This window comes from Pteropus medius, unplaced genomic scaffold, assembly GCF_902729225.1.
Source record: "Pteropus medius unplaced genomic scaffold, Ma_sr-lr_union100, whole genome shotgun sequence".
NCBI lineage: Eukaryota > Metazoa > Chordata > Mammalia > Chiroptera > Pteropodidae > Pteropus > Pteropus medius.
In genome coordinates, this window is record NW_024344370.1 from 18,373,406 (window position 1) to 18,389,355 (window position 15,950).

At 32.9% G+C, this 15,950-nt stretch overlaps 1 protein-coding gene across 1 annotated transcript in view; it reads right to left on the reverse strand.

Annotated features, from left to right (window-relative positions):
- DACH2 (dachshund family transcription factor 2) overlaps positions 1-15,950 on the reverse strand; it is a 683,066-nt gene that overhangs the window by 218,439 nt on the left and 448,677 nt on the right. Inside the window, exon 7 of the mRNA XM_039870200.1 lies at positions 4,816-4,833. Within this exon, the coding sequence (XP_039726134.1) occupies positions 4,816-4,833 (18 nt within the window). The remainder of the gene's footprint in view (positions 1-4,815; positions 4,834-15,950) is intronic.

Below are 15,950 nucleotides of genomic sequence, written 5' to 3' on the forward strand. Positions count from 1 at the left end.
AGAAAGAAAGAAAGAAAGAAAGAAAGAAAGAAAGAAAGAAAGAAAGAAAGAAAGAAAGAAAGAAATTTTAAAGTGCTAAAAATTATAAATGGACTGCTCAGGCATATATAATGAAAAAAAATTCTATTATATTGTGAAAAATTTTAATTAACAAAATAATATTACCAATATTAATAGGTTTCTACTGGATATTTGAGGCATATTATTCTATATTTCTGTCAATTATTACAAGTTTCACATTAAGAGTTATCTAATTTCTCCAACTACCCTGTGAAATCTCTTTGTTTACGACATTTTATGCTTCTCACATCTTCAGTGACAAATGGAAATAAATCAATACATGCACAAATCAAACATTTTTAATCAATGAAGTATAAGTCTTAATTTCTAAAAAAATAATAAAAGACAGAGGTGAAATTATAGTATGTCCTACAGTATAGTAACCCTTAGGACCCTCAGTATAATGTATAGAATGTAATATCACTCTATATAATCAGCATTCAGTAAATATTTATTGTGAAGCTACTATGTATCACTAACATCTGTTAAAGTTGATATAGTTGATCTATTGATTATATATTTATCATGACAACTTTATGTAAATCAGTATTCTAGGCTAATGAACATAAGGAGCTTTCTAATATTTTATAATGAAGCATCTAGAATTCTTACAGTTAACTGGTACATTTGAGCTCACATAAGTCATTTTATTAGACATTACAGCTAACAGACTTTGTGTGCAAATAACACATTTATTTTAAAAGGTAGGAAAAGACAATTTAATGAAAACCTCCAATACAAATATGTTGGTGTTTGCAATATATTACCACAAGGAAGGGAATGTGCTCATGCCTTATTTTTAACCTTAAGAAACAAGGATTTTGTAATTCTTGCTTTGTCACTGATATGATCTTTGATTTATTTTTCAAGGAAAGAGTAGGGAACCCAGTGATGGTCCTATATTTCATGAAAAAAAATGCTAGTTAGCATAGCAAATAAAAGATTCTGTTCACCTTCTCTGAATTGAAATCTACTCCATTGCTTTGCAACGTGAGCAGTGTCATGACACCTATTGTTTGGGAAAATTTCCATTCTAATTACATTTTGTTCTCACCAATTATGAAGTCACCAAAATCTATTAACCTGTAAATTGATGGAACCATATGCATTCTTGATTGAATTTTTTCAAAATGAGTTATGTTGCCATGTGAGAATGTTGCTTTTGGAGTAAAACGTAATTATTTGACTATATCCTTTCTGAACTTCACCAGATTTCTGAGCCTCTTCAAGCTTTGGTTTCTTCAGCTTCCAAAAAGGGATACTGATACTACGCAGGCTATTTACTTTAGAGGATTTTTGTGATAATCAAAGGAAATAAATAGGTGCGAAACTGCTTTATAAACCAGATTACTAAACGAATTTGAGCTTCCAAGGAAATGACCCACAATATTTCTTTTGCCAAGTCTTGGATCTACTAAGAAGAGTACAACACATGAATTAAAAAGAAAATGATTGTGATAATATCTAAATTGGTATTATTAGGTACCATCATATTAGGTACATACTAATTATAATCTCTAAGAAAGTGTCTAAATCATTCTTACCACCATAAATAGCAGTAACACATGTATTTTCAAGTGAGTATAAAACCTATTTGTAATACATCTAAATCCTTTGCAAGTCTTTGTGTAGCTTCTGGAGTCTATAAGCACTAAATTAAAAAACATCTAATACCTATAAATATTACTAAATCTTTAGCAACCAAAAGATTTGTGACAGTAGCATTTACTAACAATGAAGAACATCATGTACAGAACAGCTGTTGCATTCAGTCTGTTCACTCTTTAAATTCTTTGTTTGAATATAAAATTGTTCTTTAAAAGGTGGTATTATTTTGTATAATCACATTAACATATAATAAATGCTTCAATGATATGATCTGTCACTCAAACTTTTCTACCTAGTCTTTACAATAACACTCAAAAATCATTATAAGAAACAATGCAACAAATCTAAAACACTTTTTTCCCTTAAAATTAAAAACAAAGTTTATGTCTTTCTTTTCCTCACTGCAGTATATTGAAAGTAACATTAAAATATTTGGATTGGAAGTTTTTATTAGATCTTTTTTCTCCTTTTTAAAATCAATTTCTTTGTCCCGAGAACACATCTCCTGTCAATAAAATGAAAAATGATATAGATTTAGGAGGATAGTGGTCTCAGTGTAGCATCTCTCATATTATTATTCCAGTATCATCTGTTACAAAGTAAGACCAATTCCCACATCTAATTACAAACAGGATTTCAGAGTCATTAAACAAAATACATTTCCATTAGTGCTGCTGTAAGATTGGGGAAAAATGAAGATTAGTTCATGCTGCACCTCTGTTTTTCAAGCTTTGAAGATTTAGACCTCTGTATTTAGAGACTATAAATTTGTTAGAAGATCAGCAAGGTGATAGACATGTGGAAATGCTTCATTTTAAGCAGTTTATTTGTGCTACTTGCATTTTGTTATTAGTTTTTGTTGCATTTAGTCCTTATAGTAAATATAGCAATACACTGACAGGTTCTTTTCCTATTTCTTGGCAGATGCCTGAAGGTATTTCCTTGTGCTCTACAAAGACGTGTTCCTTTTACTTCAAAGTAAATTTGGTACAACAAAGCTCATATATGAAAATGAATTACTTGCACATAGGCAATTTTGATTCAATGAGACAAAGTTATTTTTTTCTGCTATTAAGACACAATGCTAGTCCTTAGAATGCAAGGAAGCTTACAGACTAGATAAATCAAGTAAAGTAGATCACACAGTATGCCTAAATGTCTAAAATACAAACTACAAGGTGTATATTTTCTTTTAATGAGTGCATGCATTTCCCATTAATATTAACATACCCAGAGAAGACTATATCCTGAAGTACTGCTGAATGACTCAAGTATACAATCTATTGCACTTTATTTATTTACAACATTTCTTACAAAAAGTCTAGTCAGGTAGTCAGAAGAGAGCTTTAAAGTGTTGCTGTTCATAGTACGTTAAGTCATATAGCTCATGGAAATCAAAGCTATTCTAAACTGAAGGTAGATAAATATAATTGATTTGGTCCTGCAGGCAATGGAGAGAGAAGGCTTCTCATTTGGGTTTTAGCTATTTCAAGAACAATGACCAGCCAAATTCTTCTTCTAGCATATGTTATATTAATGTTTTTACCTTTTTATTGTGGGCAGAGGGGGTTTTACACCATGGTCACTTTTGGTGTGTACTTTTGAGATGCATTATATAGCAATTGAATGTTATCTAATGTGTATGAAGAAGATGTATTCTAGTTACACTAGAATTCTGGGAGTGAGGGTTGACAATAAAACCACATCTGTATTATTAGTTTTCTGAAATTTATTTACAGGCCACCTTTGAACTAAATAGCCACCTTTACCTATATATAGAAAAATTGTCTAGTTCCCTTCTGAAATTAGAGTACTAGGACTGGTCACTTACCCTATGCACAAAGGTAGAATTACCTTCACTAGAATTGTCTTTAAATGTTATCTAATTCCATTTTCTATTTTACATACATCAGAAAATGAGAGGTATAGGAACAGAATTGGTTAAGGTCTCACAGCTACTTCTTGGAAGAGGTAGTTCTAGAACCCAGATCTCCTAACATCTAATAATCTAATCGGCTGGCTTCCTCTGCAACTTTCCAACTTAATCTCAAATGCACACTCTTATTTTTCCTCATTCCCAACTATTCTGGCTGTACTTGTTTCCTGCTTGATAGCTGGGCTTCATCCTGATCAGATGCATCTAGTTATCTGCAATCAATACAACTACTTCATAAAGCGCAGCATGTACCAAACTCATTTTCATAAATAACTAAAATAGATAATGGTAACGTCCAAAGTTGAAATAATCTGAAATAATCAGGAAGACTTTGCCTAGGAGAGACCTCTTTTTCTCCTTCATCTCTTTTCTCTCCTTTTCTCTCTCACACAGACCTCCAGAAACATTATTGCAATATATGAAATGCTCTTATTAATATTTCCAGCAGTTAATTCTAAAGGTAGACACAGTTCAGAAGGAGATTTAACAAAGGGTTGGTCAAGAAGAAAAGGAGAGGGCAGAGTTGGAAAACATCATCAAGAGACAAAGGAGCTAGGAAAAAGTAGTAATTTGGATCTCAGACCATTCCATAGTAAACTGAAAATAATGTAGCTCCCTCAGTGTTTCACTTATCGTGATTTTGTCAGTAGAAGTAGGAGATAACAGTGATGATGATGGGTTTTCTGAAAATAAAAAAAGTGTAAATTGATGTTCATCCTAAAGGAGTCCTGCCTGTATTACACAAAACCCACAAGAACTCATGAAAAGAAAGTTTAACCATCTATATGCCAAAGCATGCACACCTCTCTCCATAGAAGGTCTAGGGACTCAGAAAACAGAGAATAACATGTTCTATACATTAATCTAATTCATGATTGCCAGTAGTAACAATACCAGAAAGTTTATCATTTTCTACCAAAGTAAAGTGCAATTTTAAATTGGACCACCTCAGTAGCAATTCAACTTACACAAGCTATCTGGTCAGATTTTTCCAAAATATTGATGATGCCAAAAATCTTAATTTCCAATTGTAGGTCACTATTCCTGGTTAGCTAGTTAGGTGATTTTTTTCCCTTCATTGACTGTAAATTAGCAGCTAATATGGACTAGAAGATTTTTATTAAGTGTTGTCTGTCATAAAGACAATTAAACATTTATAAATTCACAGTGGCTTGCAGAGAAAAGTCGGGGTATAATGGTAGCATAGAAACCACATTAGGCTCACTAGACTGAAAACATAAGATCTTGTCTCTTTTAATGCTAACTTTCTCCTACTGTTAAATTGTGTAACTTTAAGGAACATACTAGATTTATTTGTGCCTTTCTTTTCTCTTCATATAATTATAGGAAGAGCATTGGCGTCTTACTTGCCACACAGGAGTAATATAAGGGCGTGAGAAGGTCAAGTACTATATTTTGGTAATATGATATTAGAGAGATGACACTGTTGTATATTTAATAAGTTATTAAAAATGCTGATGTGTATAGTATTTATATACTCATTTTTATATTAAAAGAAAATAAAACTTTCCATGTATATAAATGATATGCTAGTGTGGTAAAAGTACTAAAACAAAGTGTTTTCTCCTGTTTGTTGGAAGAAAAATGATTAAGAAATATCTTATTCATGGCATAAATGTGTAAAAGTAATACCTACTTTAACAACCTCAAAACACTCCTGGGAATCCTGTATAGTAATCACTAAGATGAAAAAAAGTCTTTCTGTGGTCCTGTCATCTTTACTCTAACACTAAAATAACAGCCTAGACATTTTGCTTTTTTAGAATAAAAGACTTACCTCTTTTGCCTTTTAAAGCACTTGAAAATTTAAAAGAGAAAAACTCAAAAATGCTGACCGCGTAATAGCTGACTATTCATGGTGGGCATAGAACATGAAAGGTTACAATATGGATCTATGCCTATGTGTTTCTTTTCAACATAAGCAGCATCCTCCTGCTTCTGGTAACTTGGCAATCATACAGCTGACAGATTTCTGGGTTTTCTAAATAATGCATGGACTTTTCTTTTAACATGTCAGTGCAAAAATATCAATTCTGCTCCAGTGTTGTTCATGATGCTGATTTGACTTGACAGCATTCCATTAAACCAATGAGTTTTTCCTCTCCTGATGGTTTCTTAAGTATTCCTTGGAGTGATGTATCTGTGTTTTTTTTTTTTTACAGAGATTGTGAAGGATATTTGCATTTTTGAGAAAACTCCATGGCAGGTACAGTCAGAGAAAAGGTAAAACAAAAATACAACTTTCTAAGGGGACACTTTCCTCCATTCTCTTGATTCCTTAAATGTCACCCCTTCTCTCCCCCCAGAATAGGTCTATACTCAAAGCATTTGAATTTCCTAAGGAAATATCACTGAAATATTTAGTGCTGCTTGATATCTCACTTGGGAAAGCAAAAACACATTTATTAAATCACGCATGCTAATTCCCAGAGCCTCCACACACACACACACACACACACACACACACACACAAACAAATGTGTTGTTCCTTGGTCGTCCTTTATATGAGCAGGTACCGTCTCAAGTACAATGCACTGATGTTTTATTGATTATGTCCTAGCAGGACAAAGCCAGCTAAAAGCCACAAAGTTTGAAGGGAAGAGCATTTGTACTCTACTTCTAAAATGAGGCATATATTTTTCACTGAAGCTGCTGCCCCATAAAATCTAAACTTGAGCATCTGGAGAAAAAGATTTTTGCCTCCTGGTTAAAAATAATTTAGATGCAAACAAATCCTGGAGGTTTCTAGAAGTTTCTTTGCCAATTTCTGCAAGCCATTTAAGATAAATATTAGGATCTTATACTGATCACCTAAAAGAGGCACTTGTAACTATTCATGACCCAGCTAAAGAGGCTTGGCAATTAGATTTACATAGAAAAAGAAACCTTGTCTGAGAATGCGTTAGGTCAAATAGACAAAGACTCAGTTTGAACATGGAGAATAATAATCTTTGTGAAGTTACTTTCATTTTTTTGACAAGAAAGAAAAGTTAAAAGCCTCTTCAATAAATGGTGCTGGGAAAATTGGAAGGCCACCTGCAAAATAAAAATAGACTGCTATCTGTCATCATATACCAAACTTAACTCAAAATGGGTCAAAGACCTTAAAAAAAAAAACCCAAAACAATAAGTTTCATAGAAGAAAACATAAGTACTAAACTTATGGACCTTGGATTTAGAGAAGATTTTAAAACTTTGACCTCTAAAAGCAAGGGAGTAAAAGCAATAATAAATGAATGGGATTATATGAAACAAAAAGTTTCTACACAGCAAAAAAAAAAAAAAATCAACAAAACAAAGAGGCAACCTTTGAATGGGAGAAGATATTTGCAAACAATGCCTCCAATAAGATCCTAATATCCAAAATGCATTTTTAAAAAAAGTGTACAATTCAACAACAAAAAAACAAACAATCCGATGTAAAAATGGGCAAAGGACCTGAACAGACACTTCTCCCAAGAAGACATACAAATGACTAATGGACATATGAAAAGATGCTCAACCTCACTATTTAAGGAAATGCAAATCAAAACCACAATGAGATACAACCTCACACCTGTCAAAATGGCTATCATCATCAGGATAAGTAATAAGAAATGTTGGAGAGGTTCTGGAGGAAAAGGAACACTCACACACTATTACTGAAAATTTAAATTGGTACAGCCACTATGGAAAGCAGTAAATTAAGAATAGAATTACCATATGACCCAGCAAGTGCTTTTTTGCATAGTGACCCAAAAAAATTTGAAAACATTTATTTGTAAAGATATATCCACTCTGATGTTCATTGCAGATTTATTCACAGTGGCTAAGACATAGAAACAACCAAAGTTCTCTTTGATAGTGATTGGATAAAGAAGATGTGGTAGATAAATACAATGTAATATTTCTCAGCCATAAGAAAAGATGAAATACTGCCATATGCGGCAACATGGATGAATCCTGAAATTATTATGCTAAGCTAAATATGTCAGAAAGAAAAAGTTGAGAACCAAATGATTTCACATATATGTGAGGTATAATACCGAAAGCAACAAACTAACAAGACAAACAAAAATTCATAGACACAGACAACAGTTTAGTGGTTACCAGAGTGAAAGAGAGGGGTAGATAAGTATAAAGGGGGTCAAATATATAGTGATTGAAGGAAATTTGGCTTTGGGTGGAGAACACACAATGCAATATACACATGACATATTACTGAATTGTACATTTGAAAGTTATGTAATTTTATTAACCAATGTCACTTCAATAAATTCAATAAAAATATCTTTCTTCAGGAACTATAGGTTCAGAAAAGAATGAGATAAAATGTGAAACATTCAGAGTTAGCGTTTGGGCCTCTAATCTTCATTTCTCTTTCTCCTGGTTGTACACAATCTTTACCCATTAAACTTTGTCCAGAGAATCTCCCTTCTCTCATTAGCACCAACTTTCTTCCATACTAAGATGTAAACAACTGGGGAACTTTGAAATAACATGCTATATATGTTACACACAAAGAATGCATGTATGTGTGTAATACATGAATATAACTGTGTTTTTAATTTTTGATGTGACAATTCACTTAAAAGGGCTTTTATTTAACTGTTCTCAGGTTTAATATTTAGGCCTAGTTCTCCATGATAAGCTTATAGAGATAGGAAAAGTCCTAAGAAGATATAATAACTCCCTTGGGAACCTATCTGAATCCATGGACAATGTATATTAAGATATTTCAGTCAGTGACTAAGTCCCCAATATATGATTTCTTCTCATCTTGTGCTCATGTTCATGCTAATTCATCAGGGAAGTCTTTCACAACTCTCCCCCTACTCCTGAAGTGAAATAGGTAGGTCTTTATTCCTGCTAGTAACATTCTTCTTTAACCTTTAATCTCTGAACAATCTTACGTCCACCTCTGACCAGTAGCCAAGGTTTTGAATGCCAAGTTAATGCTAGGAATATCGCATCTACAAAAGTATTTTTTCCCCATTTTCTACACCCTCTTTATTATAGTAAGTATATTTGTCATAGCCTCTACATGAAATATCTAAAAAACAATCTTTTGCAAAATATATAATAGATTTAAGAATGGACAGTTGAATAAATTATGTTGTTCATTTTATTTGATATCAATACTGCTATGATGATCCCTTTGTGGTGTAATTTATTTCCCTATTGTATGTTGATATACTATAAACTTTAGAAAAGTCATAGGTCAATTCCTCTCCTCCTACATCAACCAAACTATCATATTTCACTTCTTAAATTCTTTTTAAAGTCATAACCTTTGTTCTTCTTAACATTCTTGAGGATGCTTTAGTTTCTGCTACTTGGCAGGGTCAACCTGCCTCTAAAAAGGGGAACTATAATGTTGGAACATCATGACATTTGCACAACAAATCCGTAGAGTACAGAGTATCTAGGAAATGCACGATAAATTAAAATCTAATTTTTAAAACCAATCTATGACTATGTGATCCACGATGTTCATACTGGGAATATAAAATGTTGCAGCCACTTTGGAAAGCAGTTTGAAATTTCTGCAAAATGTTAAACATAAAGTTACCATTTGACCCAGCAATTCCATTTCTAGGTATATACCCAAGAGAAATAAAAACATATATTTGCCTAAAAACTTGCACATAAACATCGGCCGCTGCATTATTAATGTAGGCAAAAAGTGGCAACAACCCAAATGTCCATCAACAGATGAATAGTGAAAGAAAATGTACTATATTCATATGAAATATTATTCAGGCATTAAAAGGAATGAAATACTGATCAATACTACAATATGGATGAACCTTGAAAACATTATGTCAAGTTAAAGAGGTCAGACCTAGGAGGTCACATATTATATAATTTCATTTATATGAAATGTCTGAAATAAGCAAATTCATAGAGACAGCACAAAGCATTAGTAGATTAGTGGTTACCAGCATCTGGGGAGTTGGAAGAAAATGGAGAGTGACTCCTAATGGATACAGGGTTTCTTGGATGTAATGAAATATTTCTGTAATTAGATACTGGTGATGGTTGCACAAATATACTAAACCTCTGAATTGTACACTTGAAAAGAGTGAATTTTGTGGTGTGTGAATTATTAATAAAACTCATAAAAATTTGCCTTGTGTCAACATGGATTAACTTGATGGCATTATGATATGTGAAATAAGACAAAGACAAATACTGTATGATCTCACTTATACCTGGACTCTAAAAAAAAAGAGAACAAAAAGCTGACCTCATAGATATGGAGAACAGATTGGTGGTTGCCAGAGGTGGGGGATTAGGGTGAGGTTGGGTGCAGGAGTGGACAAAATGGGTGAAGGGAGTCAAAAGTTACATCTAGTTATAAAATAAGTTATGAAGATGTAATGTACAGCATGGTGACTATAATTAATAATACCGTATTGCATTCTTGAAAGTTGCTAAGAGTAAATCTTAAGAGTTCTGATAACAAGAAAAAAATTGTAACTATATATGGTGATGTATGTTAACTAGATTTATTGTGGTAATAATTTTGTAATATATACAAATAACAAATCATTATATTATTTACCTAAACTAACATAATGTTATATGTCAATTATATCTCAATAACAAAGGTTAGATAATATGGCTTTCTAGTTCCAAAGTGCAGTACAAAGTATTTGTGAGTGAGTGATAGACTAACATTAATTTGAGCCATAATGTGATAAAAATTTTCTAAACAATTGTTTTCGAAATTATTTCTGTATAATAAAAGCTACTTTTCCAAGACCAAAAAAAGACAAAAAAAAAAATTCACTTCAGATGCCAGAAAACTTTAAGACTTTCCAATAAAGATACAAATATTTATTGATTTGGATTCAACACATGCGATAGGTTCATTGCATACACTGGTCATGTTCATACTGCAATACTGATAAAATCTGTGTCATAGAACCATAGAGAATTAGAGTTTAGAAAAAAGAGTGATTATTTTCAATTCTCTTAGACTAATATGTTCACTAAATGTGAACATTCATTAAATGTGGAGAATATTTAATATGCCCAACTCTATGTAAAAAAAACTGTATGCATATTAAACTGCCATTTATAAAGGAAATAGAAATAATCATGACAGTGCATAATGACTATTATTTTAATTTTTTAGATAAATAAATACTCTTAAGGGGTAGATACATGCTGTAAATTGGCTCTTGAAATCTGGCACTGTGATTTGCTTGAATTAGTATTGAATTTTTTGTCAAGTTCCAAATAATTCACAAATGACCTTTCTAAAATGATAAAATATAATCAGCTATTGTAAACTCCATTTATGAATACAATCTCCCAAGTAACATATATATGACAACAATTTGCAATAAATTTCTCCAAAGGTTTTAGGGAAAGAAATTAAAATTCTATTTTGTTACATCTAGTTTAAGAACTATTGCTTACATTTTCCTTTTCTGTTATTTTTCAATTTTTGAATTTAATCTGTAAGTAATACATGTGTTTCCAAGAAGATATGGAAAATCAATTTGCAAATATCTTGAAGTGAACAGTATGCTGGGCAACACCCATCATGGCTTCCTAAAGATTAAGTCTTGTCAGACCGATCTAATTTCCTTCTGTGACAGAATGACAGCTTGAGAGATAGAAGGGAAGTAATAGATGTAATTTATTTTGACTTTATCAAGATTTTTAAGACCAGCCTAAACAAATGGCTCATCAATAAACTGAAAATCCAGGCAGGTCACACACATATAGAGAGCTCCCAAGAGGCAGGAAAGGAACATTCAAAGAGTAGTCACCCGTGAATCAATTTCTATGTTCAATAATCACAGAAATGAAGATTAGATTTCAAAAGCAATGCTGATTATCTCAAATTCTTTCACTGTAACTAAGGCACAAAAAGAGGAAGGGACCTATTCAAAATCACAGAACAAAACTGTAGCAGAGCTAGCCATTAACATTAATGTACAAAAGCATTTTTTTTGTGTGGTGTGTGAATTATTAATAAAACTCACACACATTTAAGCAGCATAACATGTAGGGACCAAGGCAGTAGATCCAACACTGGTTAGATCCTTCCTCAGAAGTGGAGTTCTGGCCATCGGTCTAATGATAATCTAGTTGGGGGCAAGGAGAAGGTGGAAGATTAAGAAGAAAGACAGAATGATGATAGGTTGGCAATAAGATCTATAAAGAATGATCACATCATTTCATATTCTTTATTGTAAAGAAGAGATAATATTTTGGATATATCTGTAGGTGTTTTATACAAACTATCTTAACAACAGAACAAAAAGTTCTAAATCTACTATATGAGTTTTTAAGAGTAGACATAATAAATAATTCCCCATTAATAAAAGATGCCTATATCAAGAATAAATTTTTAGAAGGGTCTTTAAAAATTCTGGCTTACCTTCTTTTTAAAAGGGACATACATATAGAAGAAAGATAAATAGTCCACTAAAAGTGTACAATTTTATGAGAAAAAACATCTAAAAACAGTTCTTTGTATCAGAATCTAATAAAAACAAGCATACCTCACTTGATTCTCCAGGAACATCTTGCTCTATATCTAATGAAGTGTTTGAATAACATAAAGAAAGAAGGTAACCTTGAGATTTTCTAATTCAACTTTGCACGTTAATCAACCACATATATTTTGTTTTGTTTTGTTTTTCCCACAATAAACTATATTTTCTAAAAGTTAAAACACTCAACATCTGCTCAGAAGTTAAACCAACACAAAAGTCAGAACAAGCAAGGACTCAGAGGATAAAGATTTACATGGTTATCATCTTGGATTCTCTAGAGTAAGTCACTGTGCACAGTTCTTGAAATAAGGAATGCAGTTAAAAAATATTCCATATTATTTCCACAAGTAAATAGACTACCCTCGAAGTCTTTGTTACTGTAAAAAAGGGTGGGGGGGGAGACCTTGCCGCTTATATAACTATATTTCTGATTTGACAGCTACAATTATAATTGTTCAGGCATCTATTTCCCACAAACTCTACACAGCCATAACCTTTAGTGATTAATTATGAAGCTCCAGGAACGATAGTACACAGACTAATTTCCTAAAACAATAAAAGACAGAATTTCTCATTTGGAGTTAAATGAAACACGAACAGGTTGTTATTCATGCTGAAATCTTAATGCAGAGTCATGGTACAGCCATTACAGAAGCTATTAAACAAAACCTCAAATCAAAGAAACTATAAGACTGTTTTCAAAAGAGAAAATGTTGTAATTGCCTAAGAATCTTCTAACTTCCATGTTTGCTGTTCCGTTTTAGGTCTAATGTTATTAATTCTATTTTAATTCTTACCTGCCTCTACCATTACAGAATCATCTAAAAATATCAGTTTTAACCAAACAGGAGGAGCTAGAATTCATAGAAGGAAAATTCCTATTTACTGGCATTCAACCATCTCCATTAAATACAGGTTCCCTGACTTGTTTATTCTAAGATATGTCAATAAACTTGGAAATTACCTTGAGTCATAGTATATGTGTTCTGTGACTACCCTAGTTGGGATTTTGAAGAGCAAAATGTGCAATGGCTGATCTCATACCCTCTAGGAAAATATTACATTTCTGCACATTCCTGTTGAATTTAAGTCTGGACAAGATGATGTTTCACTCCATATTTCGATAAACCCTATCATAAACAAATAAAAGCCAGGAGTTCCACAACTAAATGACAAGAATCAATAGAGTAATGAGAGGTTGGAATAAGAAGTTATGAGAATTGTGCAGAGAAAATGTCATTCTTTTTAAAATGACAAATAGAAAAACATATTAAGACCAATGCAAAATTTTAATTGAATATTTGATTATTTTTAAGCTATCATACTTTGACTTCTGGGGATTTAGCAACTAATAACAATGATAAAATTGAATAGCAATCCTGCCACAATACAGCAATTGAAATAGAGCATGCTCCTTCTAAAGTTTTTTTTTTTTTAAAGCTTTCCCTTTTATAAAAAAAATTTTTCTGGTAGGTCATTGTAAAAATAGCTTATAACTGCCAAAAATCTTTCTCTAAGGTAAAATATTCATATGACCATGAATAAATGGAATATATAGAGATTATCTATTTCTTTTTACAATTTTGCCTTATAAAAACAAATGTTGCCCATGAGGGAAAAATAGAAACATTGACTCAGATTGATTTGTGAGCTGGTTTCTAAGTTATTGAGTTTCTACTTTAAAAAAATGATAAAAAAAAGTACTAAATCATTTTTTTTTATCATTTGGGATAGTTGTGGGTCTAGCATATTTTTAAAGCTTGATAAATTGGACCCAGTTTTAGAACTTAAAACATTTCTTTTCTATACCACACTTAATTTAGGAGGAAAAAAAGAAAATGTCAAGAAAGAAAACTTAGTTTCTTTGTTTGCTCTAGTCTTGTGGGTCTCCAGGGTACATGCCACGACTTGGCTTTCAGGGTGAGGTATTTTGGAAGCCTGTCCCTCAGATGCGATTTTAAAAGTTGGGGCACTAGATGTGGGATCCAAACTCTTCTTTGTTCCTAGAGAGAAGCTGGGAGTTTGGAGTTTACTCTGGACCATATGGCTCTATGCTGGGAGTGATTTTCATGGTGTTGCTTCTGAATGTATGCCTTAATAAATTTTCTGGAAACTAATCTCCTTTTCAATTATGAGACCCGACTCAGAACAGTATTAGTTAAGTTACTTCTGAGTGATATACAGGGGAATGAATCCATTTATCAAAAATCCTGTAATTAGTTGTTGGAGATCTTTGGAAATATGACAGAGTGAAAGGCTTCCCCAGACCTCTCTCCTTGAAACAACAGTAACCTGAAAATCTAAAACACAACAAAAAACACACAAACTGCACACCAGCATGTCTGAGCATGGGATCTGCACATAAGAGCTACCACAGGTAAAAACTCCGGGTGTCGGGCAGTGGACTTGGAGAAATAAAGAAGCTTCCTCTCGCAGCCACTGGAGTGACCTGTAGGAAGAGGGGGAGGGGAGAAGAAGTGGTGTGTTCCTTGAACAGCCCTGCCTGGAAAAGCTATGAGATACCTGGAGCCAGCGAACAGCAGGGCCCAGTTATTAGGGCAGAAGGCAGAGAAGCAGGATAGCAGAAAAACAACAGTTAATTTTTACCGGCTGTGGTTGCAAAACCAAGGCTGAGCCGCAGCCCCAACCCATAACACAGAGGTCCTCTCCCCGCAAACACTCTGAGACCGAACAGTGTGGAGCCCCAGGGGAATCTGAACAAATGCTACTGAAACTGTTGCTAACAATGACAGGGACTGAAATTGAGGGTAGTGAGCATGATTATATATCTACTAGAAAATAAAAAGGCATTTTTAAGGCTTTACATAAAGCAAGGATCCAAGAGACTTAGATGTCACCTACTGGAAACCAAAAGAAAAGCATCTTCTTTTTAGTAGGCTCAAGAGATACCTTTATATAATAAATCTTCTTTCTGGAAAAACAGCAAAATACACTTCCATTAATACCCAGGTGGAGAAATAGTTCATTAAACACCATGAACAACCAAGGTGACAAGGCATCTCAGAAAGAAAGAGAAAAATCTCCAGAAAATAAGCTTACAGACATAGAAATATGTGAATAAAATGACAGAGAATTCAGGACAGTACTTACGAAAAAATTCAGTAGGTTCCAAAATGATTTCATATCAACAATTTCAGGAACTGAAAAAAACACCTAGATGAGCAGAGCAAGGAGATTGAAACCCTCCAAAAGAACATAATAGAATATCTGGAGATGAAGAACACACTGCAAGAGATGAAAAAATGAAATAGCAAACTTGGGAAATAGAGTCGACCAAATGGAGGAAAAGATCAGTGATATCGAAGACAGAAATCTAGAATTAAATCAGAAGGAAGAAGAGAGAAACCAAAGAATGAAAAATAATGAAAGAGAAATACAAGAACTAGCTGATACCATTGGAAGAGGAAATATAAGAATAATGGGCATTATCGAAGGCCAGGAAAAGGAATATAGACTAGAAAGCATTTTCAGACAAATAGTTGAGGAATTCCCAAATCTAAGGAATGAGCTGGAGCATAAAATTCAAGAAGTCAACAAAACACTCAATTATATCAACCCATAAAAGCCTTCGCCAAGACAACTTGTATTAAAATTATTAAAAATCAACGACAAAGACAGAATTCTCAGGGGAGCCAGGGAAAAGAAGACGATAAGTTATAAAGAAAAACCATTAGATTATCCTTGGACTTCTCAGCGCAGACTTTACAAGCCAGAAATAAATGGAATCAAATATTTAAACTATTAAGTGAAAGGAACTACCAGAGTAAAATAATGTATCCAACTAAACTCTCCTTTAGATATGAAGG